Here is a 26,130-nt window from a genome sequence, read left to right on the forward strand (position 1 = left end):
GAAATGGAGAGAAAATGGAGCAGAGGGAAGAGTTAGAACGCTATGGCCCAAATTCTGGTATGACAGGACAAGGGCCTGGAGAGGCGCACACACTCAAACCCTTTTCCATGAGACAGACATAAATATTGCAGGGTTTAGTTTCCCTGGGCTGGGGAGCAGAGGAAAGGCAGATGGTGTTGTATGAGAGGGACCTCCAGTGACTCACAGGGCTCACCACCAGGGAACAAGGAGCAGCACTGTTACTTGTGTAGTTATAAGCAACCGGGAACAAGGAACGGCACTGTTACCCTCTCTCAGTGGATTTGGTGAGATGCCCAGGTGGCAGCTGCTAACAGACATGTCTGAATGGGATCAAACAGCTTACAAACTGGCCTCTTTTCACAAGACCAGACATCTGCTTCAAGAGAACCATAGAGACCCTACCTCTCCTCGATTTTTGGAGTATGTAGGAATGGTACCTGGTCATTTTCTTTCAGGGTGCGCTCTGCTTGGCCTGGGAGGACATTGGCAGCAAGTGACAACTGCACCACAAGCAGTATCAATAACGGTCACAGCATCACCATAACAATTATGTAATTGTATCCCCAGCACCCTCACCCCCACTACAATGCTCTCAATGTCCCCACCATCAGCACCGTCATCATAATGTCCCATCACCAGTGAGACAAAGCTCTCAACAATACCACCACTATCTTCACCTAAGCCCATCATTACCGTCACATCCCCACCGACATCCCAATTAGTTTAGGACCACCATTGTTGTCACATAATTAGGAGGCTATCAAGAGAAACAACATCAATTTGACACCAGAACCACCAAAACCATCATCACCATCACTACTGTTCAGGTCACATCATTGCCTCCATGACTGCCATATCACCACTGCTACGTGGCATCAGAATTACCAGACCTACCATGTCAACATGGCCATCACTGCAGAGACATCAAGGGGAACACCATTCCCACAACACTAGCACCAATCCTTGTCACCTCAACACTACTGTTACTATCCCATCACTACCACTGATGCAATTAACCCTATTACATCAGCACCATCATCACTGTCCCATCAGAACCACCTTCCCTGTTACATCAGCACAATGATCACTGACATGGCTGCCATCACTATGCGACATCAGAAGCTCAAAACTGTCACCACGGCCACTGTTGTCCCTGTTGCATCACTGCCACCATGACTATCATAACACACTGCCATGGGGCACCAGAATTACCAGAACTACCACATCAACACCACTGTCACTGTAAATGGCAACACCATCCCTGTCACAGTGACCCTACCGTCTCTGTGCCATCATCACCACCACCGTCATCGTTGTCAGATCCAAACCACCATCACTGTTACACGAACACATCCATTGATGGCATGACTGCCACCTCACCATCATCGTGTGTCATTGGGACACCACCACCACTGCCATGTTACCATCACCATTGCAGTCACATCCCCATGACCGTCACTGTCAAATCACCATGTGCCCCATCATTGCTGTCACATCAGCACCATCATCCCTCTTTCGTCAGGATGTAAACATCTCGAGGGCAGGAGTGATATTATTTTATTATTTTCCATCCCTAGGGCAATGGCTGGCACATAAAAGGCATTTAAGAAATGCTTGCTGAGTTGATTTGAAGCAGCCAGAAACTGGAAACAGAATAGTTTGGATGCCCCCGTATTAATTCTGGTAAAGTGGAGCAAGGATCTCACACTCGATACCACGTTCCATTACAACAAACACTGCAGGGCTCTGTTTCCTGGGCCGGTTCCCTAAGTAGGCACAGTTCTGGGTACAAGCTAATGCCAGGATAAAGGGCAGAAATCAAAGACTGTGACTCGGATTGTCTAGTCTGGTTGCCTTCATGCAAAGTTTGGTGAATAAGAAGAGAACTGCCCCTTTTACTGCTGTGATTTGGCTGGAGAATCAGTTGCTGATTTCTCCTGGCTTTGCCACTAAATTATGATTAAACAAGCTGCTCTGGTCTTTTTGAGCGTTGGGCACTGGAATCAGTGCTCATGTTTCTCTGTTGTTTCACAGTACTTCTGGGAGGCAGAAAATGGAAATGCCAGCCCCTTTGTTTAACATGTGAGGGAATTAAAGGCCAGAGAGCTCCGGCATGCCCCAAAGCACAGTTGGTAAAAGCCATTGTCTTCTGCCATGCTACCCCAAGTAAAAGGTCCGTGTGTCATTAGAATTACTGTGGGAATTCAATGAAAGCAAGAAGGCTTATGGTTAGGTTAAGTCAAAGCCAACTATTCCCTCTGCCCCTACTCCAGTACCAGCTCAGACAACTCAAGCCACAGATCAGGATTAAGAAGCTATGGCAGTAGCTGGTGGAAATAGATGCACGCTGGGCCGGAGAGCAGAGGAATGGCAGATGTTGGACAAGAGGCCTCCAGTGACTCACAGGGCTCACCACCGGGGAACAAGGAGCAGCACTGTTACTTGTGTAGTTACAAGCAACCGGGAACAAGGAACGGCACTGTTACCCGCTCTCAGTGGATTTGGTGAGATGCCCAGGTGGCAGCTGCTAACAGACATATCTGAATGGGATCAAACAGCTTACAAACTGGCCTCTTTTCACAAGACCAGACATCTGCTTCAAGAGAACCATAGAGACCCCACCTCTCCACGACGTTTTTTGCAGATTGTAGGAACCGGGCCTGGTCATTTTCTTTCAGGATGCGCTCTGCTTGGTTGATGAGGACCGTTGAGCGTTCTAGGCATTGGCGGCAATTGGCAACCTGCTGTGCCAACTTTCTCAGCTTCATCACCTTCAAAAGAGGAGGCAAATGAGAAAGGGAAAACACGATGCCCTCCATTTCAAACAACCCAAATGAACCTCCCAAAATATGACTCCTGTGGTCAAACTGCTGACGACTCACTGCTTCTATTTCTTCAATTTCTCCAGCATCTACTTGCCCCCTACTCTCTCGGCCACCTCCCTGCTTCTCCCATCAACCTATCCAGTCTAGCATTCATCCAGCATGCCATGCATTCTCACCTATTCACTCTGTTATTTGAGTATGATATTTCTATGTTCACATATCTGTGCTTTTAGTAACTTCAGTACCTTTTAGTAACTTTATTATCTGTGAGGGTTAGAACCACTCCCCATGGAACAGAGCCATATCAATAATAAACATTTCATTAGCATTTGACTTCTCTCGTTGTTTGCAGAGTATGAGCACAGAATCCCTACATTCTTACTGTCAGAATGAGAAAAACAAAATCACATAGACAAGTCTCAAAACATTAGACCCATTTTGACCCATTTCACCTTTGCTTGTGCTGCTTCTCCTGCCCAGAATGATCTCCCTTATCTTTTTCCACCAGCCCAAAGTTCTTCCAACACAAAGCCTTCCCCGATCAATTTGTAACTCCCTCTTCCCTTACTTGTTTTCCTACCTCAGACCATACTGCCTGTGTGAGATGAAGCAAGTCACTTAATCTCTGAGTACATAAGTTTCAGAGAAGGTGCTGGCCTGTACTGAGAGAGAATTTCTTCATCTGGAACCTCCCTATTGGGAAATCACAGGACTAGTCACTATCCCTATTTTTTAGTAGCTGGATCATACAGTTTGGCATTGGGTTACATTTAATGAAACACTTTACTATTTAATGAAACAATGTAAGTTAGCATTGTATTCTAGCTTTCCTGTGGTTTAGTCTTTTCTCTCTTTGCAAGCAGAAACTGTAATCAGTTTCTCTCATACGTCCCATAACACACAACAGAGTGCTTAGGCTCATGGGAGACACTTGATAAATGACTAATTGAATGGGGGGAGGGCAGCTGTTTGTCTTCAACTTGTGAAGAAATCCCATATTATCCCATTGTGGCAGCAAGAGTTTATCATCACACTCATAGTGATAATAATAATTGTTAGTATTATTGCAATAGTCTGTAGAATAGTACATCTCCTTTTATGTGGATTTATTTTGTAGGTTGCTGAAACTGTGAATTGTTTCTAGTAGTTTTTTTTTTAGTTGATTCTCTAGAATTTTCTAATTATACCATCATATCATCTACAAAGAGTGGTAATTTGGTTTCCTCATTACCTACTCTAATTCCTTTCACCTCTTTTTCTTCTCTTATTGCCAAAGCTAGCATTTCTAATACAATTTTGAATAGTAATGGTGATAGGGGCAACCTTGTTTCACCCCTGATCTTACTGAGAATGGTTCTAGTTTATCGCCAATAGATATGATGCTTGCTGGTGGCTTTAAATAGATGCTATTGATCATTTTGAGTCAAACTCCTTTTATTCCTATTTTCTCTAGTGTTTTTTAATAGGAATGGATATTGGATTTTGTCCAATGCTTTTTCTGCATCTATTGAGATAATCATATGATTTTTGTTAGTTTGGTTATTGATATAGTCAATTATGCTAATAGTTTTCCCAATATTGAACTAGCTCTGCATTCCTGGTATAAATCCTATTTGGTCATGATGTGTTATCCTGGGGATGATTTGCTGTTCTCTTTGTTCAAATTTTATTTAAGATTTTTGCATCAATATTCATTAAGGAGATTGGTCTATAATTTTCTTTCAGAGTAGGGTAGGGTCTGTTTTGACCCTACCGGGTTTAGGTATCAGCACCATGTCTGTGTCATAAAAAGAATTTGGTGGGAGTCCTTCTTTCCTTATTTTTCCAAATAGTTTGCATAGTCTTGGAATTAATTAGAGCAGTACATCTCAAAAAATAAAAATAGGATAGTGGCTCATCTCAAGACTGTTTCACAGGATCCTGGATTTAGAGCTGGAAGGGACCTTAGAGATCACGTCCACCTGCTTCATTTTACAAACAGATAAAAGTGACTTTCCTGGGCTATATGTCAGAGGCAGGATTTGAATCCCAGGTCTTCCCGACTCCAAGTCCACTAACACCATCGACTCAATCAATGGGGAGAAAATGAGAAGATAATTATACTAACTTGAATCTCTGTGGCCCCAACCCCTACAACCCATCACCTATTTCTTAGAGCAAATCTGAAAGGTTGACATCCCACCAACTCAATGAAACACCACCCTTCACCTTGGTCTCTTTTATTTTGACTGCAATCGCCTGCTTCCTCTGCTGGATGATCTCCATCAGCTCATCACATTCTTCCATGAGCTTGGCCTCATGCATTGCAGTATTCACCTGCCAAGAAAGGCCATGATACCACAGCGTGAAACACAGAGAGCCAGCAGTGGATGCCTTGCTGTCTCAGAACAACTTGGACCGCTGGCTAGGAAAGTACTCCGTCACTTCTGAGGTCTGCTCCTTGAGGGAGGATTAGAGAGTTGGACATTAAGGAGGTCAAAGTATTGACTGTTAGGTCACGGTAGCTCATGGATGGTGGGGAGAGGAATGGATGAAATGTGGAGATGCTCTAGTGGCCACCTTCTGCTAACCAAGCCTTTTTGAGGGGAAGTCACAGTGCAGGAGGACCCTCATTTGGATACATCAGGATTTGGATGTGATGAACTTTTGACAGCCAAATGTCCCTATCCCAGGGTCAAAAGTCAAGGGGATGGGCAGAGGGAAGTAGCAAGAAAGAGCCGACATCCCAACCTGCTCTCTGTCCATCTTTCATTTTTTACTTTCTTTAGCACAACATAAGGGAAGGGGCATATAAAATAGAGACAGAACAAGGGACTAATATAAGAAATCAGTAGACTAGAGGTCAGTGGGGGAAACAGGAAACCAGGAAGAAAGGAACCTAGGCCCATCCTGTGCTACCTAGGGTTTTTTTTCCTCCTACTGTATATTGTTTGGCCCTTAAGGGAGCTAAAAATATTCATATATGTTTCTGAAATGACACATAATAAGAATATACCACTCTTGCCAATGGAAAGGTAAGAGGTATTTCTTCATGGCACCCCTTGTCATGGATATGTATGCTGAAGGTAGAAGACACCCTTGCAATGACTCCCAACCCAATTCTTTGATGGGCCCACTGTGGTTTACCATGTGTAGCTTCTTGGAAATCCCATAGCCCTAGAGCTGTTCCCAAGTAATCACATACTCATGCTCACTCATCTGGCTACCTTTTGACTCATGTAGTCTTTTAAGCCATTTAACCTAAACCCACAAGACTTTCTTGATTCTCCTAATTATCCAGCTGGTTTTCTTCTCTTTGTGTCCCCATCTTCCTCCTTTAAACTTGCCTTAATGTGTTCCCACAAGCCTTCTAGAATCCTTATAGGATCAAAGCTACAAAGGACCTCACAAGCCATCTACTCCACCCTCCCATTTACATCTGAGGAAATTGAAGCCCAGAGAAGGGAAACTATTTGCTCAAGATAACACACAGGATCCTAAAGTTGGAAAGAACTTCAGAGGCCATCTAGCTGACTCTTCCTTTCACAAAGGAGGGAACTGAAGCCAAGAATTCCAAGCGAGTTGTCAAAGTAACACACACAAGATCGGGGAGACAGAAGGACCTCAAAGACTCTAGTTCAACCTCTTTATTCAACAGATGAAGAAAGAAGGCTCGGGGAGGTTAAGTGATTTAGGATCAATCACATCATCATAAATCCAGAACAGGAAGGGACCTCAGTGGCCATCTAGTCCAATTCCTGCATTTTTACAGTGGAGGAAACTGGGACCCAAGGAGAAGTGATTTACCCAAGGTCACAAAGGTAATAAGACTTAACAGCAAGATTTGAATCTAGGTCCTTCCACTCCATTGCTCTTTCCACTGTACCACAACGCCTCCCTCTCACCTATGTTGTTAACTGTTCCCAGGAGGGGGTACAGTAATAGCAAGTACTCAGGCTAATGAAGAAGGTGGCTCAGAAGAAAAGTCGCTGGGGAATGTGGAAAGGAAAGGAGAGGGGGAAGAGCGAAGAGGCTGAGGAGGCCCTGTTCCACTTAGTAGCATGTGGGGTAGTTACACAGGCAAGTACAACCACTATACTTGTCAACATTCAAAAGTACAGACTCAAAATTGGAAGCAGCATTTCCTGTAGTAGACAGGGCAAACATGAATTTTAATCCTCATTCCTATCTCAAACTGTGGAAAGACTATCATATCAATGCTAAGTCAGAGAACCAAGGTCACTATGTGACTTTGGACTAGTCACTCTACCTCCCCTCCCCCTGCCTTAGTTTCCTCGTCTCTAAAATGAGGGGGCTGGCCCAGGTGGCCTTTGAAGTCCTTTCTACATCTAGGATCATATGGATCCTATTTTTATACCTCCACAAAAAATACCCACCCCTGACACAGTATATCCCTCACTGGGGCCAATTTCCCATGTTACTTATTTTGGTTTAGTTAGATTCTTATTACTAGAATGGGAAAAGCACCAACTTGTTGAGTACAGACAACTTGTATCTAAGCAGCTGTGCAACCTTCGCTAAGACCCTTCCCTTGGCTGGCCCTCAATTTGCTTCAAATGAGTCATGAGGAGGCTGGACGAGACATACTTAAGGTCTCTTCCCCCTTACTACACCCTGACGTGCCTTTGCTTACACGTTCCAGGTGAAGTTCACAGGATGAAGTTTATCATCTCTCTTTACTGACCATACTCTTTCTGGTCCAATCATCCTCTTTGTGGTTGTATACACTTTCCCTAGGCTAGACCCACATCCCAACCCTTCACCCTGCCAGCAAATGTCCCTGACATTCATGCTTCCTGTTGTGATTTTGACCCCAAGTGATATAGCTGTCTTGTACATGAATTCTTGATCATTCTCCACTTCAATTTATTTGGTCTTTCTTCTCTTTTCTCACCAGGGAAGAAGTCAGAAAGATGAATAAGAATATCTCCAATTGCCTGCTAGCTATATCATCCTAGATACCCCACAAACAACTCAAATTGAATTGTCGTTAATCAATGTTTTTGCTTCCACCTACCCAACCAGCTTCCTTGTGAGAATGGATCTGCTAGTTCTCAGCTAGGCCAGAATCCCATCTGCCACCTGGAGTGCCACTGCTCTCTCTAGTTCTTCTTTGAAATTCTGACAGGTAACCGTGTCTGACGATACGTGAAACATTTTCATGCCCACCTCTACAATGAAATGCACTTTCTCATTTCAGCACTAAGGCCAAGATTGGCTTTGTGCCTCTGTCGTTTTCACTTTTATTAATGGAGTCACCACATAGAATGTTTTCCTGATTCTTTTTACTTCACTTTGTGTCAGTTCATACATGCCTTTCCACGTTTCTCTATATTAATCACTTTCATTGTTTCTCACAGCATGATAAAATTCTACGTATCACGACTTGTTTAACTATTAAATCAGTGGGCATCCACTTTGTTTCAAGTTCATCGCTACCCTAAAAAGGGCTGCTATGATTATTTTGGTGAAAGTGGGGTCTTTCTTTTGTCTTTGATCTCTTTGGAGAATATGTCCAGAAGTGGGATCGTTGGGAGAAATGGAATGGATATTTTAGTCTTTTCCGAAACCCCTTTAGCTGTAATCCTAAATTGTTTTCTGAAATGGCTGAACCAATCGATAACTTCACCAATAGTATATCAGTATGCCTTATTTTCTCAAGGCACCTCTAACATTGACTAGTTCTAGCATTATCATTTTTGTTCATTTACTGGGTATGAAACCTCTGAGTTGTTTTTATTCCCATTTCTTTTTTAGTGATTTGGAGCATGATTTCGCAGAGTTATTAGCAATTCTTTTGAATGATACCCTTTGATCACCTCTTTCAAGGAATGGCTTTTGGGTCTTACATATTTGTAAGACCTCAATTCCCTATATATTTGGAACATCAGAGATATCTGGCACAAAGGTTTGGGAATTGGTCCCTTCAACTGACAGTTTCCCTTCTTCTCCTGACTGCATTGATTTTGTCTTTTGTCACAAATCAATATGTAGTGTTGCAGAAATTACTTCCTCCTCTAGGCTTTAGTTCGCTCATCTATAAAATGAGGAAGTTGTACCAAGCTCTCTCTCTAATCTTTTTCGGCTTTAACATTCTATGGATGGCTTTGTGATTCATGGAGGACAGACTACTGGAGTAGAATTTTGAATGAGTTACAGAATTTATATAAGCAAAAATGAAGAAAGGCAGGAAGGAAACATTCTGGGCAGGCTGAATCCAATGACAAAAATTGCAGAGGTTCCAGCATTCAGGGAACTTTGGGAAGACAATCATTTCCAAGCATTTATTAAGTGCTTACTATGTGCTGGGTACCATCTTTATTAGACACTTGTTTAATTAGAGTGGTGGGCTCCTGTGAGGGAAATAACCAAGTAGCAAGAGAAACAACCAATTAGAATATTAACATCCTTTAGTCAAACTTCTCAAATCAAAAGTCTGAAGAAGGCTGGAGCCTATATGTAAATATTTATAATGATGTGCCTGTAATTGTTTATAACTGGATATACTGTTGCTGGGGGTATGCAGTTAGTACTTTTGCAATCGTGGGCTGCTTTATGGTACCAAGGAAATGGATCAGAGTTCAGTGTTCCCAATGTTTTCATAACAGTTAATTATCCTTACTGTCCAAAGACTGACACCTGTCATTAGTAGGAATGAATACTATACCAGCATGATGCTCATTTTCTACTGATTATAGGCCACATCTCAATATCATTTTGATGGTTCAAAATGTACCATCCAAAAAGTAGGTGGTACCGGTATCATCACTCCCATTTTATGGTTGGGAAAACTAAGGCTAAGAGAGATCAAGTGACTTGGTTGAGGGTCACTCAGGAACTGGCACAATGGGGATATGAAACCGGATTTTCCAAATTAGAGTTTCCGTGTTACCTCTCAATTGCTTAAAATTACATATGTACCTCAGACTTTGTATTAGAAGTATGGCTATCATAGGGGAGCGCTGCGAAAGAAAAACCTGGGAAGATGTCTATGAACTGATGCAAAATGAAGTGAGCAGAACCAGGAGAACATTGTACACGGTAACAGAAATATTGTAAAAATAACAGAAACATTGTAAAAATGATCAACAATAAATATTCATTCAATTAGGGTAAAGTGACTATTCTCAGCAATACAATGATTCAAGACAATTCTGAAGACCTGATGATAAAAAAAAAAACTGTTATCTACCTCCAGAGGGAAAAACTCACAGAGTTTGCATGCAGATCAATGCAAACTTTTAAAAAATTTCTCTTTCTTGGGTGTTTTTTTTCTTTCTTGGTCTGTGTTTTCTTTGGATATTTCACATGGAAATATGTTTTGTGTGATTGCTCATGTATAACCTACATCGAATTGCTTGTCACAGGGAGGTGGGATGGGATATAGGGAGAGAGTGTAAAGTAAAAAATTTTTAAACACATGTTCAAAATTATTTTACACATAATGAGGGGGGGGAAAACAAAATGCTATTCAAAAATGGGCTGAAGAATTCACAAAGTAGCATTATTCATTTATTCTTTAACATTTTGATGAACATTTATCAAATGTCTCTTGTATATAAGACAGCACCCAAGCTGGATATCAGGGATATCTAGTTCATTCATTAAACCAAAGGCTTCCTTCACATTCACAACCCAATCATGTCATCTCATCCTGTGCAATTCTTGCCAATGTCTTTAGTTTAATCTACCACAAGGACTCAATCCACAAAGTGGGGACCTTCCTTTAAGTGGCCCTATGTTATGTGGCAATCAAAACAAGATGCGGAGCGTTCGTCTTTCACCCTCACTCTTGACAGCTATTGTGGGATAATAGATTTGGGACCAAATGGAGGTGAACTCCCCTCATTTTCCAGATGAGGGAATTGAGGCTAAAGAAGGGAGGTGATCTGTCTGAGGGTTACGGAGGTCATTAAATGGCTAAGATAGAATTTAAACTCAGGCTTTCCGATTCCAAGTCCAACATTCTTTCCATCATAGTACGCTGCTTCTCAGGAGTATCCCAGAATCTCAGTATTCAAAGGATTACAGAGGCCAGAAAGCAATCGACACGCACTTACTAAGCTCCAACTATGTGCCAGACACTGGGGAGACAAAGAGAAACAATGAAATAATCTCTCGTGGAACGTATATTCTACTGTGGGTGACAAGCACACTTATAAATATAGACAGAATACATTCAAAGGAAATAAAAATGAATTAATACAAAGTATAAACACAAATAAATAACAAAGCAGTTAATTACAAGGTAGTTTGGGAGGGAGGTTACTATTAGTTAAGGAGAGGGGTCATGGAAGGCTTTGTGTTGCAAGTTGTATTTAAGCTGTCTTAAAACAATGATTCTATGGAAAAGATTGAGGAGGGGGGCATTCCGGGCATAGGGGACAGCAAGCGTGAAGGGAGAGAGATGAAGGGTCACGTATAAAGCACAAAGGGAAAAGTTGGTACAAGATGCGGAGTGACATCTCATGAGGCTAGAGAGACAGGCTGGGAACAGATCGTATAGACTAAACAGTTTATATCTGATCCTAGAGGCAACAGGAAGCCACTGTAGTTGACTGAGTAGGGGAGCCACAGAAAAATTACTTTGGCGGCAAGAAACGTGATGGACTGGAGTGTGGAGAGACTTGAGAGGCCGATCAGAAGGTTGGTGCGATAATCTAAGCAAGAATGATGAAGCCTTGAAGTTAGGTGATAAGCTGGCTGCTCCTTTTCAGTCCCCTTTGCTGGGTGAACTACAATATCATGGCCCTAACTGTGGGTGCCGCCAAGATTGTGTAGACTGGCGTATAGCTGTGTGAGTAGAGAGAAGAGCTCAGATGTAAGAGATGGTATGGAGGGGGGAACGACAAGACTCGGCAATGAAGTGGGTGTGTGAGGTGAGGACGAATGAGGAACTGAGGTCAATGCTAAGGTTATGAGCCCCAGAGACTAGAAGGATGATGCTACTCTGGAGAAGTCCTAAGAAATTTGGAAGAGGAAAGGTTTGGGTGGAAGTGATCGTGAGTTCAGTTTTGGATCGTGTCGAGTCTGAAATGTTTCTGGGACGTCCGGGTTGAAATATTCAATAGATAATTGGTGATGAAGGACTGAAACTGAGGAGAGAGATTGGGCCTGGATCAATAGGTGTGGGAATCATCTTCACAGAAATGATAGCTAAGCTCATAGGCGTTGATGAAGTTCCCAAAAAAAAGTAGCCAAGAAGGGTCTACTTGGGGAGCACCCAAGTTAGGGCCATATAATAGGATCATTCAACCAGCCAGAGGGACTGAGAAGGGGCAAACAGGCTGGCAGGAAGAGAAGGAGAGAAAACCTAGAAACAGAGCATCCAGGAGGGGAATTTGGTCAGAGAAGTCAACGGATTGAGGGTGAGGACTGAAAAAAGGACCAACAGGGTGACCAAATTCTCACATAATTTTCCATAAACCATCCCGACTGACAGGATCAAAAGCCTTGCTCGGATCTACAAATGTGTACAGATCCCTGTGCTGTTCCTGGGATTGTCAGGCAGCAAACATCATGATCACTGTTCCTCAGCCCCTTCTGGAGCTATGCTGGCTCTCGGGTAAATGATCTTTTCCCAGGTGTACAGTCATCCTGTTAAGGAGAACTATGGCAGGAATCTTGCAGAGAGCACAACTCCCTTGGGCTGGCCACATTGTTCGAATGCCAAATGTACGCCTGCCAAAAAGATTATTTTTTGGAGAACTCACACAGGGCAAGCCCAGGAGGTGGGCAGAAAAAAGCAAGACAAGGACACTCTCGGGTCTCTCTTAAACATTTAGAAATGATAGTATGACATGGGAGACACTGACAGGGGACTGCCCAGAATGGCGTGCCCTCATCAGAGAAGGGGCCGTGCTCTAGGAGCAAAGCAGAAACGAACTAGCCCAGAGGAAACAAGAGATGAGCAAAGTAAGAGAGCCCACCCCAAATGTTCACAGAGACGTAGGAGAGCACTCCGAGCTCTTCGTGGTCTGATCAGTCACAATCCAACACCTTCTAACTTGACTAGCATAGTGATATCATCTTGGTTCTTTCTGAGATTAAAGGACAACAACCAAAAAAAAAAAAAAAAGAAAAAAAAGAAAGGAAAAAAGGACCAACAAATTGGGCAACGAGGAGATCAGCAGTCATTTTTGGAGAGAATCATTTCAATTAAGTGATGAGACCAGAAGCCAGACTGAAAAAGATAAAGAAGGTGAGAAGTAAAAGTAACAACTAGAGATAGCTTTTTCTAGGAGTTTGGCTGAGAAAGGGAAGGGAGATATAGGATCCTTGCTTAAGGGGATGGCTAAGTTGAGGGAAGGATTTTTAAGGATGTGGGAAATATGGGTTTGTTTGTAGAGAGCAGGGAAGAAATGGATAAGGAAAGAATGAAGACTAGTAGACAGGAATCATAGTAAAGACAGGGGAGAAAGAGGATTCAATCTGTTAAAGGAGACAGGAGAGGATGGGATCAAGAATACAAATAGAGGGCCAGAAAAAGGGCCAGCTTGTCAAAGACTGAGGGAAAAGAGAAAATGGGGCATAGGGGACATAGCTAAGAGTTTTGCTAAGAGGAGAGAAGATGGTGAATGGTCTCAATTTTCCATCAAAGAGACCAGATCCTCGGCTAAGAAGGGGGCAGGTAGGGAGAGGTGGGAGAGGCTTGAGGAGAGAAGGGAAGATTTGGAATGGCTTTGAGGAGAGTCCGAGAGCAAATCGATGAGGGAAGAATAAAAAGACTACCTTACACAACGCACATTTATCATCCAGTCCGTCTAACTCAAATCCCATCTGGAAGAGAGTCTACATCTCTCTTCCCTCTCTTTTTTAGCCAAACTTCTAGAAAAGATAAGTCACCTGTAATTATTGCCTTTACTTCTCCCTTTGTCATTAATCTTTTTCAATTTGGCTTCCAACTTTTATCCCTCAATTGAAACTGATCTCTCCAAAGTTCCTGATGATCTCCTAATTGCCTAATCTATCTATTGGCCTTTTTTCAGTTCTCATCCTTCCGAATTGACTTCTTCACTGATCACTTCCTCCCAGAGAATCTCTCCTCTACTATGCCGATAAGTGATCTTTCAGCCTTGGTGGGAATACTTCCAGTGCAGGGGAACCCATTACCTCTTGAGGCAGCCATTTCCGCACAAACAGCCTACCTCCTAGGGCTTTGCTTTTCTTGGATAATCTCTTATATGATGCTTCTGGGGTACAGTTCTTGGTTGGGGATAAGCTATAGCCCGGCCACATCTGCCATTTGTCTCTCTATTACCCTTTGGGAAGATATGAAATGATGGGGGGCAATGTTACTATTACCACAAAATATGATTAAGAAGATATTAAAAACTATCAATTCATATGCCTAATTTTATCATCTCTATAAAATATTTATAAGAATGGTCTACATGTGTACCAAGGGCACCTTTAATGCCAATAAGCAGGGAACATTTGGGTTTTACAAATTATATTTTACCGCAGGCATCTGTACAGTCACAACTGACCAAAGGTATAAATACAAGATCCCACTGTGCTGGTTTATTGGGTATAAAAATCATTCGATTCAGCACAGCAGCATCACCAGGCACAAACTCAAAGACTCTCTATTAGCTCCAGGCCCCAACTTACCTTTCCAACCTGACCTCCCACCGAACATCTAAACCAAACTTCTGGTAACTTCCTGGAACGCTGCTGGGGCATCCCTACCTCGAAGCCGTTCCCTACATTCTCCTCGTTTTGAAGGTCTCAGTTCCACCCTCCGCACTCCCCACCAAACCTCTGCTTATTTATAAGCAGAGTATGTCCCTCAAGACATACTCCCCTAAAAGGGACTCCTCACCCCCACCCCCATCCCTAAAGGAGAACTCCTTGAGCATTTCCTTTCTACACTACTCAATTGACACCTGAGCGTACACTATATTGTTTCCTAACGTTTCATCTGTGCGTTGTTCGATTTCCCAACTAGATTCACTGAGGACAGAGGCCATGTGTCTCTTATAGCACCTAGTTAAGTTTCTCCCCATTGGTTTACCCTGAACCCTCAGATCAACACAAAGTACCGAAAGGCAAAGCCTATTAGACAAGTAGGGGGATCTTCCCCAGTGGCCCCACCATGAAGTCCACCATCCCTCTCAATCCAACCAGGCTCTCTCCTTCCCAATAACAAGGACCTCCAGACCTTGCCATCAACTTGGCCACTCAAAGCTGTTCCCCATTCAGCCTTCAGTAAAACCTTCCTATCGTATATATTGTCTCTCCTCCGTGGGAGCAGCTATTACCTCACTTTCTTATTTGTATCTCCAGAACTTAGAACATAATCACTGCTCCCCTACTCCACACCATTACACATCAAGAAGTGCTCGCTGAATATTTTTCTAAATAGCCATGGGAAAATCAGCATCAAAACAGCAGAAGTTGGGGGCGGGAACCTATATACAATATATTTGCTATTTATTTAAGTTTCCACTTTGATAAAATGACGTAAGAAAGAAAAGAGGGCATCCCCAAATAGAACAGCCCCCGGGTATCTCAGAATTACATGTTCTAGTGGTTACCATTAATGGATGCTTCCAATGCAGCCTCAATGTTCAGAGCCTCAGTATTGGCCTGCTGGCCAAATTCCTGGAAGAATGAATCAGTGAGTAAGAAAGCGTTTATTAAATATCATCTGTGTGCTAAGCACACGAAACCATGAGGATCTAATTAGGAAAAAAAGAAGCCAGTCTTTGCCCTCGGTGAACTTGCCCTATAATTGGGGAGGGTTTAGCTGGAAGATGGAAGGAAGCACTTGAAAGTTCAAATAAAGGGAACAAAGAGAGGCAGAAGATTTAAGAGGAGAAGCACCAACTTTAAAACTGAGCAGGAAGGGAAGATGAGAACAGTAGAGATGAAAAAAAAAAATAGTCACCGTAGGGGAGCACTCCACAAACCATGTCCCACTGTCCCAAGGTATGGCCATTATTAATACTCTTTTCCCTCAAACTATTTTAGAATGAGAACTCTAACGCCACTGGGCTTCAGCAATCCCATGAGATCTCCACCCCTTCTGTGCTGGGAAGATTCTAGGTGGTAGCTGCTATCGGTATCTGTGGATTTCCAGGACCAAGGAAAACGATCTGATCAAGAAGAAAGACCAGACAAGAGATGATCACGGCATCCTCTTTGAGTGATCATTATGTTTTAGGGAGACCTCAGGAGTGCTTACAACACGTTGTCTACTGAGCCTAATACTCCCTGTCTATGAGGTTTTGCTTTGGGAACATTCACGTTGGGAGTGATCTAGCAATTAAATTGGTAAAATATTTACTTGGCATTCTAGAGGCAACCTGGCACCGTGCACGGATCGTTGGCCTTGGGAGTCAGGAGGCCTCTGGGTTCAAATAATGCTTCTGCTGCTCATGAGAGAGCGTCATAACCCTGAACGAGTCACTTACCTCCTAAAGAGCTTCTGGAGACACAGGCCTTCCTAGAAGAGGGCTTCACATGTAGAGTTCCCCAAACTTACGAAATCACAGATCCTTTGGGTACTTCTTCACATGCTAAAATACCCAAATGGATCTGTGATTCCGTCAATTTGGAAGCTCCCAACGATGGAGAATCTAATCCAGTCATGCTTGTCTGTCCTTCGTGATGCTCATCCATGTCTTTCCAAAAGGTCAATACAGAGATCCTACTCAATATGGTAAAAGCCTTCCCTGCCTTTTCTCCACATTTCAGGGGTACCGGTGGAGTGCCATGGCTCTCCACCTTTCAACCCAAACTACATATTCTATTTTAAGGAAATTATTTTTGCTTTCACCAGGATTTGGGATCATGAGATTTCAGACTAAGTAGGTCAGGGCTCTAAAGCAGGGCTTCTTAAACTTTTCCCACTCTGATCCTTTTTTGCTCAAGAAATGTTTATGTGACCCCAGGTATAGAGGTATAGAAAATAGGTATACAATCAAGTGCTTAGTGATAACAAATCACCATTTTGCAACCCCCACATTCAGTCACAGTTTTAAGAAGCTGAGCTCTAGAGTAATACTGTGAGTAGTTTTAAACCGAAAGTGGAAAGGTTCTTGGGTAGCATTTTGGGCCACGTGGGGTGGGAACGAGAGTGAGGAAAGAAATACTATCTATTTAGTAGAGTTGGAAGAGCCAGAATGCAAACTGAAGGTAATACACCTTGAAATTAAAACCTCCCAGATTTCAGAAGAGGTCAGAGTAAAGCAAAACAATAGTGTGGTAAATTTTTAAAGACACTTAAAAAAAAACCCTCTCCATAATAGAAATGCATTGTTTCCTATACAATCTTCTTTTTCTGTTCTTTGCGTATGGAAAGGGGCAAGTTTGTTGCTATGTGCCAATTTCATAATCATTTTTTGAAAAGATTTCAAACCTCCCCAAGTGATGAGACAGTTTCAAGTCACAGGGACCTAGAGATTAATCCACAATGTTTTCGGATGGAGAGATTATCAAGGGAAAGGTTGTTTCCATGGCATGAATAAAACATTGCTGGAACAGATAAGCTGCTAGATTTTCCCGGTCTCCAGTTTCTTTGTTTACACAGATGTTTCACCTGCTGGCTAAAGAGCTGCACAGCTTTATCTCCACGACCTCTTATCTCTTCTCTGATAGCTGGTTTGTCAGAGGGCCCCTAGTCTTACCTGTTCTTTTTACATCTGGATGTAGCTGATAGAACTAAGCAGCCTCATGAAATCTATCCTCCCTGAAAACATCACTAGAGCCATCCTGGATTTGTGTAAATCCACTTAAAAAAAAGATGTAGGAACAAAATCCTAACATCCTAAGGTCAGGGCTCTTAGATTTAGAAGGGATCTCAGAGGCCATCTGGCCTGAGCCCCAGAAAACTTGAGGGGCAGGTCACATCAGAGAGCCAGAGCAAGAAGGGACCTCAGAGGCCCTCCATTCTACAAAGAAGGAAACTGAGGCCCAGGAAGGGGAAGGGACTTTCTAAGGTCATAGATCTGGAACTGAAAGGGATCACCTAGACCAGGAATGTGTAGTGACTTACCCAAAGTCACTTAGTTAATAAGTCAGGACCCAGGCCAAGTAGGCCTAGGTGAAGTCTTGGAGAGTCTCTGTTTCTCTGTCTCTGTGTGTGTCTGTGTGTGTCTGTCTCTGTCTCTGTGAGGCAATTGGGGTTAAGTGATTTGCCCAGGGTCACACAGCTAGGAATTGTTAATATCTGAGGCTGGATTTGAACTCAGGTCCTCCTGACTCCAGGGCCAGTGCTCCATCCACTGCAGCACCACCTCGCCACCCCCAGATTTTTCTCTTCATTTCAATGGCTAACAATTTGGAGGGAGGGTGTGCTACCACAAGTTTTGATTTAAATTTATAAAGCTGTTTAATAGATGCTTAGAATTCTACCACAAGAGGTTTCCCCACCATTCTGAATGGCTATTTTAAAAAATTCATCATTTCCCAATATACCCCTCTCTCTAAATCACTAAATCCTCTTTTGTAACAAAGAGAAGCAGCAACAAAGCAATGGAAGTCCGATCACATTGGCTATCTTCTGTGCCCACAGTTCCCCAGTGTCTAGACTGAGAGGAGGAATGTGAACCGTCTTCTCTACTCTCTGGAGCCAAAATTGCTCACTGCGTCTCATCTAAGTTCAATTGCCTTTTAGGGAGCTTTTATTTTATATTGTTATAATCACTTTCTTTGCTTTTACTTTAGCTCTTAAGCTCATTAGATCTGGAGTGAGAAGGGTCCTTGGAGGTCACCAAATGCACGCCCTTCCTTTTACAGAGGAGGGAACTGAGGCCCAGAGAAGTTCATTTGATTCTTCCCAGGTGTCTCGGGATTCCTCGTATTAATTATTTATGAGGTTGAAATTACAATCCTGTCCTCAGAGGAAAAAGGGGAAAGACCCAATGGCCGGACAGAACACGGATCACTCTGAAAGCTCACATGGCTTAGAGAGGGACTTCCTTGGTAGCTCCGAGGCAACCATGATGACAGTTAGATGAGGATTTGGGCCTCCATCTTGGCTGACAGAACAGGAATGGAGTGACGGCCAGTTGCCTTTGCTCACTTGGGAGCCACAAGCTGAAGACAGGGAACGGTGGGAATCGGGAGTACAGCGAGGTAGGAGGGAGATCAAGCAGAACAGGAGGCCTGTTATTCACTGAGATGGGGGAAGCCACTGTCTATTTACCTGTCTGACCACTCACTTCCTGTTTCCCTTCAGACCTAGTGGGAGGAGGAGGAGAGTGAAGAAAAGCCATTTGTTCCCCAGTGGTGGCAGCCAAAGCAGTTGGCATTTGGAAGTTCTATTTTTTTAATTGGTTATTCACATTGCTGTGTTATTTTAAACTGCTATTAAAACCAGAAGGCCATTTATTATGAGTTTGTCTCACTATGAATGTGTGGAATGGGATTAAGAGAGGGGAACTTAATCCAAAAAAAAGGACAAGTTTTCCTTAATGAAAGTTGAAGGTGGGAGCAGAGCTGATGAGAGCATATCTGTTATTACCATTATTTTCCAGAGTGTGTTTAAGTTCAGGTCATACCCTAGGTCTTTTCCTTTTGGATTCTGAAAAATAGAGAGTTTTTTTTTTCTGCTGAGACAGTTGGGGTTCAGTGACTTGCCCAGGGTCACACAGCTAGGAAGTGTTAAGTGTCTGAGAGTAGATTTGAACTCAGGTCCTCCTGACTTCAGGGCTGGTGCTCTATCCACTGTGCCATCTAGCTGCCCCAATAGAGAGACTTATAAAAAGAAGATGGGCAGCTAGGTGGTGTTGCAGTAGATAGAGTGCTGGGTCTGGAGTCAGGAAGATTCATCTTCCTGAGTTCAAATCTGGCCTCAGACACTTACTAGCTGTGTGACCCTGGGCAAGTCATTTCATTCTGTTTACCTCAGTTTCCTCATCTGTAAAAAAAAAAAAAGCTGGAGAAGTGGCAAACTCCTCCAGTATCTTTGCCAAGAAAACTCCAAATGGGGTCACCAAGAGTCACACCTGATTGAAACGATTCAGCAAACAACAGTAAGAGAACGAGCTAGAAAGCTGTGATGTGGATTTGCCTAGGTTTTTTGGTTTTATTTTTGTAAAATGGCCACTTTCTCTCAGGCCCCACTCAAGCAGATTCCTCAATCCTCCATCTCCAAGGGAGAAATAATACTATTCCATTACAGTTGTAAGTCACATTTGTTAGGCCACCTCCTAAGTGAAAGTTTGTTTTTTAATTTCCACGGAGTATTGTTAATAATATTTTATTATATATAAGCTTTTTCTTTGTCATGGATCTCTTCGGGATACATATTCAGTAGTGTGGGAATTAAATTCATTGAGTCGTAAAGGCCTTGGGAATCCACTATTAAAGTATACACAAATGTATCTATTGATTTCTGCAGATGAATCTATAGTTTACTTAGACAACCCTAGAGAGTCAACTAAAAATTAATTGCAACAATAATTTCAACAAAGTATCAGGCTATCAAACAAACCTATACAAATCATCAGCCTTTTTTATATTATCAACTAAATGCCAAAGAAAGAAATTCTATTCTATTCTAAAGAACTACAGATTATATAAAAATCAGGGTGCCCCAAAAGTCTTAGTGCAATTTTAAGCTTTTGGGACATTCTGTCTTTGGGATTCTCACCTCCCAAGAAACATGCAGAAATTATATGAAGAGAACTACCACACAATACAAAAATAAAGATAGACTTAACTGGAGAGATTAAAGATAACAATACTACATAAATTAGCTTGTAGATTCAATGCCATAGCCATCAAAAAGGTTCCTTTATAGAACTAGAATAAATAATGATTCATCAGGAAGAATAAAAGGTCAAGGGAAATAATGGGGGAGGGGGAGGAAGGAAAGGGGCCTAGTTATGCTACAGAGCAAAAATCATGCTGTCTATTTGATCTTGCTCAAAAAATACAAAATTTAATCAATAGAACAAATTAAGTACACAACATGCAGAAACAAATGACCCAAGTACTACAGTGTTCAGGAAAGCCAATGACACAAACTACTGGGATAAGGACTCATCATTTGATAAAACATGCTGGAAAAACTAGAAAGAAGTTTCCTATCAGAAATCAGGTTTAGGTCAACATTTCACACAATATATCAGAATAAACTCCAAATGAATACATAACCTAGACACCAAAGGTCACATCATAAGCAAATTAAAGGAACATTGAAGAAAATGACTTTTGCAACTAGAGAAAGGGGAAGAATTCTTGAACGAACAAGGGATAGAGAAGATCACTGGAGATAACATGCAAAACTTTAATTACATAAAACTGAAAAATTTTTGCATGAACAAAATCAATGCAATTAACATTAGATAATGAACAGTTAAAGGAGGAAGAGGGAAGAGAAATACTTGTAGCAAATTTGTCTGATATCCAAGATATCTAAGAAACTGATTCAAATGTGTAAGAAATAGTCAAATTATATGAAGAGGCAGTTCTCAAAAAAAAAAAAAAAGAAAAAGAAAGCTTTATATTAACAACTGCACGTGTAGTCATCTCCTCAGTCAAACCCTACTCTCTGACCATATCCAACCCAGAAAACAGAGAGAAGTGATGGACTAAGATTGCAGACTGAGATACACGATTACAGACAGAGCCAATGTGTGGGCACATTTTGTTTGAGTGTTGCTTATGTATTAAAAGGGAGGAATTTAATTTTGGTTGGAGAGAGGAAGGAGAGAGGAAGAAATGACAGTGATACTCAAAAAAAAGAGAAGAAAAAAAAAGAAAAGAGTGTCAAGGAAAGATTTTCAAAAATACACAAAAGGAAATTCAGAAAAAGACAGCCAAGTAGGACAGTTTAGCAACTACCATGTTAAATTGTCATAGATTTAAAATAAAAATAAGCACTTTCTCCCTCCCTCCTTCCCTCTCCCTCTAAATATGCATATAGATATGTCTTACAGTTTCCTATATAATCTTTTTTCTGTTCTTGTCTGTCAATGGAAATGTTCCTATTAGTTGATATTGGCCAAGTTCATAACAACAAAAAGAAAGTATTATTTTTAAGTACTACTCTGTGAATGGTAGCCACTTGCCATTCTCAATTATTACTTTAGGGGGAACTGGCTGTAGCAACAGGAAGATATGGGAAAGAGGAAGGAGAGCTGCAGAAATAGAAATGATTCCCATTTATATAATGATATGGCTTTCCTCCCAACAACCTTGGAATAAAGTAGGTAGGGAGTTGCCCAAGGACGTATAATGCCTATTTCTCAATTTTGCCCAAGGCCAACCCAGCAATATCCTCTCCCACCTATTGTGATGAAATCAGAGAAGGGGTAAAAAAAATTTTAATTTAAAAAAGAAATCAGAAGAAGGGTCTGAGCTGATTAGTCTTCAATATGTAGGCACCTCTTTGAGCAAGGGCCACTAAAGGAAAAGAGAGAGGGAGTAGATTAGTTTGTAGACTATCAAAGAGCTACAAAATAACCGCAAAAATCAAAACAAGTTCTTGACTTTCTGATAAAGGAAAGAATGTTTAACATAGCAGATGCACAAATGATGATGGTCAAAGTTAAAGGGTCATACATTAGTAACGCGTGTACACATCAGAAAAGTCATCCATTCTCTGATTCAAGAGCAAATGTTCTTGCTACCATACTACAGGCCTACATATGAGATGTAAATCTGGATATCAGGAGAGAGAGAGGAGGTGGGGTGAGGGAAAGAGAGAGGAAGAGGAAGAGGAAGAGGAAGAGAGAGAGAGAGAGAGAGACAGAGAGAGAGAGAGAGAGAGTGAGTGTCGGGAAGAACACTGTGCCTTTTCATTTCATAAAGGAAAAAAACAACAGTCCTGCTGGATTTATGCAAGTCTCTTCCCCTTCCTGAGCCTCAGTTTCCTCCTCTGTACAATAAGAGGATACATCCCCTAAAGTCTCTTCCAGTTAGAAATCATTGAATAGCAATGAGAGGCTGTGTCTCCTGTCTGTTGATAAATCCTTGCAATATCCAAGGGGCCCTAACCACCACCAGAAAGTACTATGCAGCTAACCAATGTACCGCCTCCTAGGGTCTGAGAGGTACATTATTAAGCTTCATGCTGTCCTTAAGGCTCATTTGCATGACTATTATCCCCTCTGACTGGCTCAGACCTAAGTCTGGCCCTTCAGTGATTACCCTGTTCTTTCTCAGACATAGCTGTTTTATGTGTTCAATTTTCTTCTGGCTCAGAAATGTTCTGGATTTCATATGATGGTCTCTTATGAAAATGTAATAAAAGTGGAAACATGGAACAAAAAAGAATTAAAAGTGCCAAATAACTTTGGCTAATCCACTTTCACACACTCTGGTTGGTGTTTCCAGCAACAAAGGCCAAACAGACACTGGTCTTTCATTTGGTTTGTTCTTAATCCACCTGGGATATTATATGGGCTTGATTTTCTGAAGCTCCTTTCTCCTCTTCCTCTTCTTCCTCCCCTTCCTCTCTTCCTCCCCTTCCTTCTCCTCCTCCTCTTCTTCCCCTTCCTCCTCCTCCTCCTCCTTCTTTTCCTCCTCCTTTTCTTCCTCCCCTTCCCCCTCCTTCTCCCCCTCCTCTACGTCCCTGAGACAACCTCATCCAGTTTTCACCCACATATTCCCAAACGCAGTTACCTGGAGAGGTCAGTACTGACTCTCCAGATAAAGTGATTCCCGGGCCTGCTCCTCCCAGCAGCCCATCCATCACCAACTCCCTTGACATTCAAGGCTAGTGCCTGTTTATAAACCAGCCTCTCAATACAAAGGGAGCGAACTCTTCTTTCTTGTTTATCCCTGACAAAGTCCTGATTACATTTCATGTCTTTGTCTGGACTTGTTACCCATCCTCCATCCTCCATCTCCCATCCCCTCTGCTTTTCTGCCCCGGTCTCACCCAAAATGGATGGAGTGAAATCTCCGGGAAGTCAATGCGAAAACCATCCAGATTTTTAACATGTTGCCTCATGGCAAATTAATGATATGACTTTACAGTTGGCCTGGTCTTTCTTCTTCTAGCCCTCCTCCACAGACAGAGACCCTAGACTCCTGAAACTAAAGCCGGAAGGGGCCTTCAAGGCCACTGAATCCAACCCCGTCACTTTACAGAGGAGGAAACAGGCCCAGGGAGGGGAAGGGACTTTGGAGGTCATCCATTCCAACAGCACAGGCCTGGAAAGTGAGTTCAAATCTAGTTTCAGGCACTTCCTAGCTGTGTGACACTAGACAAGTTACTTAACCTCTGTTTGTTTCAGTTTTCTCATGTGTAAAATGGGAATAATAATAGCACCTACCTGCCAGGGTTGTTGTGAGGAACAAATTAGATAATTATAAAGTACTTAGTAAAAGATTCTAAAGTACATAGTAAGTGCTATATAAATGTTAGCATTATCATCATCATCAACAACAACAAAGGAAAAAACTAAGGCTCACAGAAAAATTAACTGGCCACCCAAAAGGTCACAGATGTTGACCTGGAAGTGACCACAGAGGCCATCTAATCTAACATCCTCATCTCACAAAGGAGGAAACCAAAATTAGGAAAATTCAATCTTGCTCAAGTTCACATAGGTATTAAGTAGCAAAGACATGATTTGAACCCAGGGCCTCAGCCTGAAGAGTCGGGCCTAATTTCTTAAGCCAATAAATAGATCAACAGGAGGTATTATTATCCTCACTCTAATCACCTAGTTTGAAATCCTCCCTCCTGGGAGTCATAATAAGTACTTGTCAGCAGCAAAGCTGCTCCCCTGGATAAAGCACTAGGCCTGAAGTCAGGAAAAGCCGAGTTCAAATTCAGTCTCAGACACTTACTGGCTGTGTGACCCTGGGCAAGTCACTTAACCTAGTTTGCCTCAATTTCCTCATCAGTAAAAGGAGCTGGAGAAGGAAATGGCAAACTACTCCAGGATCTTTGCTAAGAAAACCTCATGAATAATATTATCTTGCTATGATCCATAGGGTCAGGAAGAGTGGGACATGATTAATTGACTGAACAAAGACAACGATAAAGAGCCAGCTGGATGAATGGCCAGTGACCCATCTCTTACCTCTAAGAATACAGTAGGAAACCATATCCTAGAGTTCTTTTTAAATTAATTTCATGGAAGAACAAGGAGAAGGTGAGACAAGAGTGAGATTTGGCTTCCCTACCTGCCACCTCTGAATGACAGGAAGGGCATAACCATTTATACAGTACCTACCATGAGCCAGACACTGAGCTAAGCACTTTTACAAAGATTACTGAATTTGAATTCACAAGAGCCCTAGAAGGTATCATCCCCATTTTACAGATGAGGACACTGCGGTAGTATACGCCTACTAAACTGAAGCAATGTTTACAGAGGAATATAGGGGTATGCTGGTAAATATTTAACAAGCAGCTCTCTGGAAAGGACAGAAAATGTACATATATTTTTAATTTTAATCTGCATTATTAATACTTTCTAGTCTAATCAATCAAGAAAACAATAAATCAAGCCCAGATCTGCAGCCAATGCTCATTTCTGAGATATAGTCTCACACTGACAATTTAATAATCAGTTGGTCAAACCTGGTTCCAGTGCACCGTGTAAGGCTCTTACTGTTTGTTTTTTGGTCGTTTTTTAATTGTGTCCAATTCTTTGTGACCCCATTTGAGGTTTTCTTGGCAGAAATATTAGAGTCATTTGTTATTTCCTTCTATAGCTCATCATACAGATGAGGAAACTGAGGCAAATGGGGTGAAGTGACTTGCCCAGGGTCACAGCTCTTCCTGACTTCAGGCCCAGCACCTGGTACTTAAATCATTAACAGGAAAGATTCCAAAAGCATGGTAGCTTCCCAAGAGTATTTAAAGTTAAGATGAAGAAATTCAGCCACCTGGTGAATTCCCAAGGACTGGCTTATCTTAAGAAGTGGAAAAAAGAAAAACCAGTACAGCCATTAGAGCCGCTATAGATGGGGAGGTTTAAGGGACAAGAAAGCAATGGTATTGCCAGAGATATAGCTCTTAACACCAGTTGTCACCTGATTAATTAATTTACCAACTGAAGGAGTACAGTATATTGTCTGTCAACCAACAATTATTCTGCCTACTCGTAAGTACTTTACTCCCTTCTATTAACCCCTCATACTCATTCTGGAATCTCTATATGGCTGAGCTGGGCCCTAGTTTCAAGAGGTCTAGAGATAGAGCATGGTATTTGCCTCTGAATTACCAAAAATATGGAACCCCTCCCTCTTCTCAGCTGGTGTTCAAGTTTTCATCTCATGCTTGGTTTCGTCTTCCCTCCTCACTCATGATTCTCAATGAGAATTCAACAAACATAACAAATGTAATTTGTTGAAACCATCAGATAGC

General features: G+C 42.1%; 1 protein-coding gene across 3 annotated transcripts in view; it reads right to left on the reverse strand.

Moving 5' to 3' along the window:
• The window catches only part of MID2 (midline 2), a 99,699-nt gene that overhangs the window by 34,241 nt on the left and 39,328 nt on the right, over window positions 1–26,130 (reverse strand). For all 3 annotated transcript variants that reach the window (XM_031945128.1, XM_031945126.1, XM_031945127.1), the window contains 2 exons: window positions 5,055–5,162; window positions 2,644–2,792 (listed from right to left, as the gene is read on the reverse strand). In XM_031945128.1, coding sequence (XP_031800988.1) covers window positions 2,644–2,792; window positions 5,055–5,162 — 257 coding nt within the window. The remainder of the gene's footprint in view (window positions 1–2,643; window positions 2,793–5,054; window positions 5,163–26,130) is intronic.

The sequence above is a fragment of the Sarcophilus harrisii genome, chromosome X (genome assembly GCF_902635505.1).
Source record: "Sarcophilus harrisii chromosome X, mSarHar1.11, whole genome shotgun sequence".
Classification (NCBI taxonomy): Eukaryota; Metazoa; Chordata; class Mammalia; order Dasyuromorphia; family Dasyuridae; genus Sarcophilus; species Sarcophilus harrisii.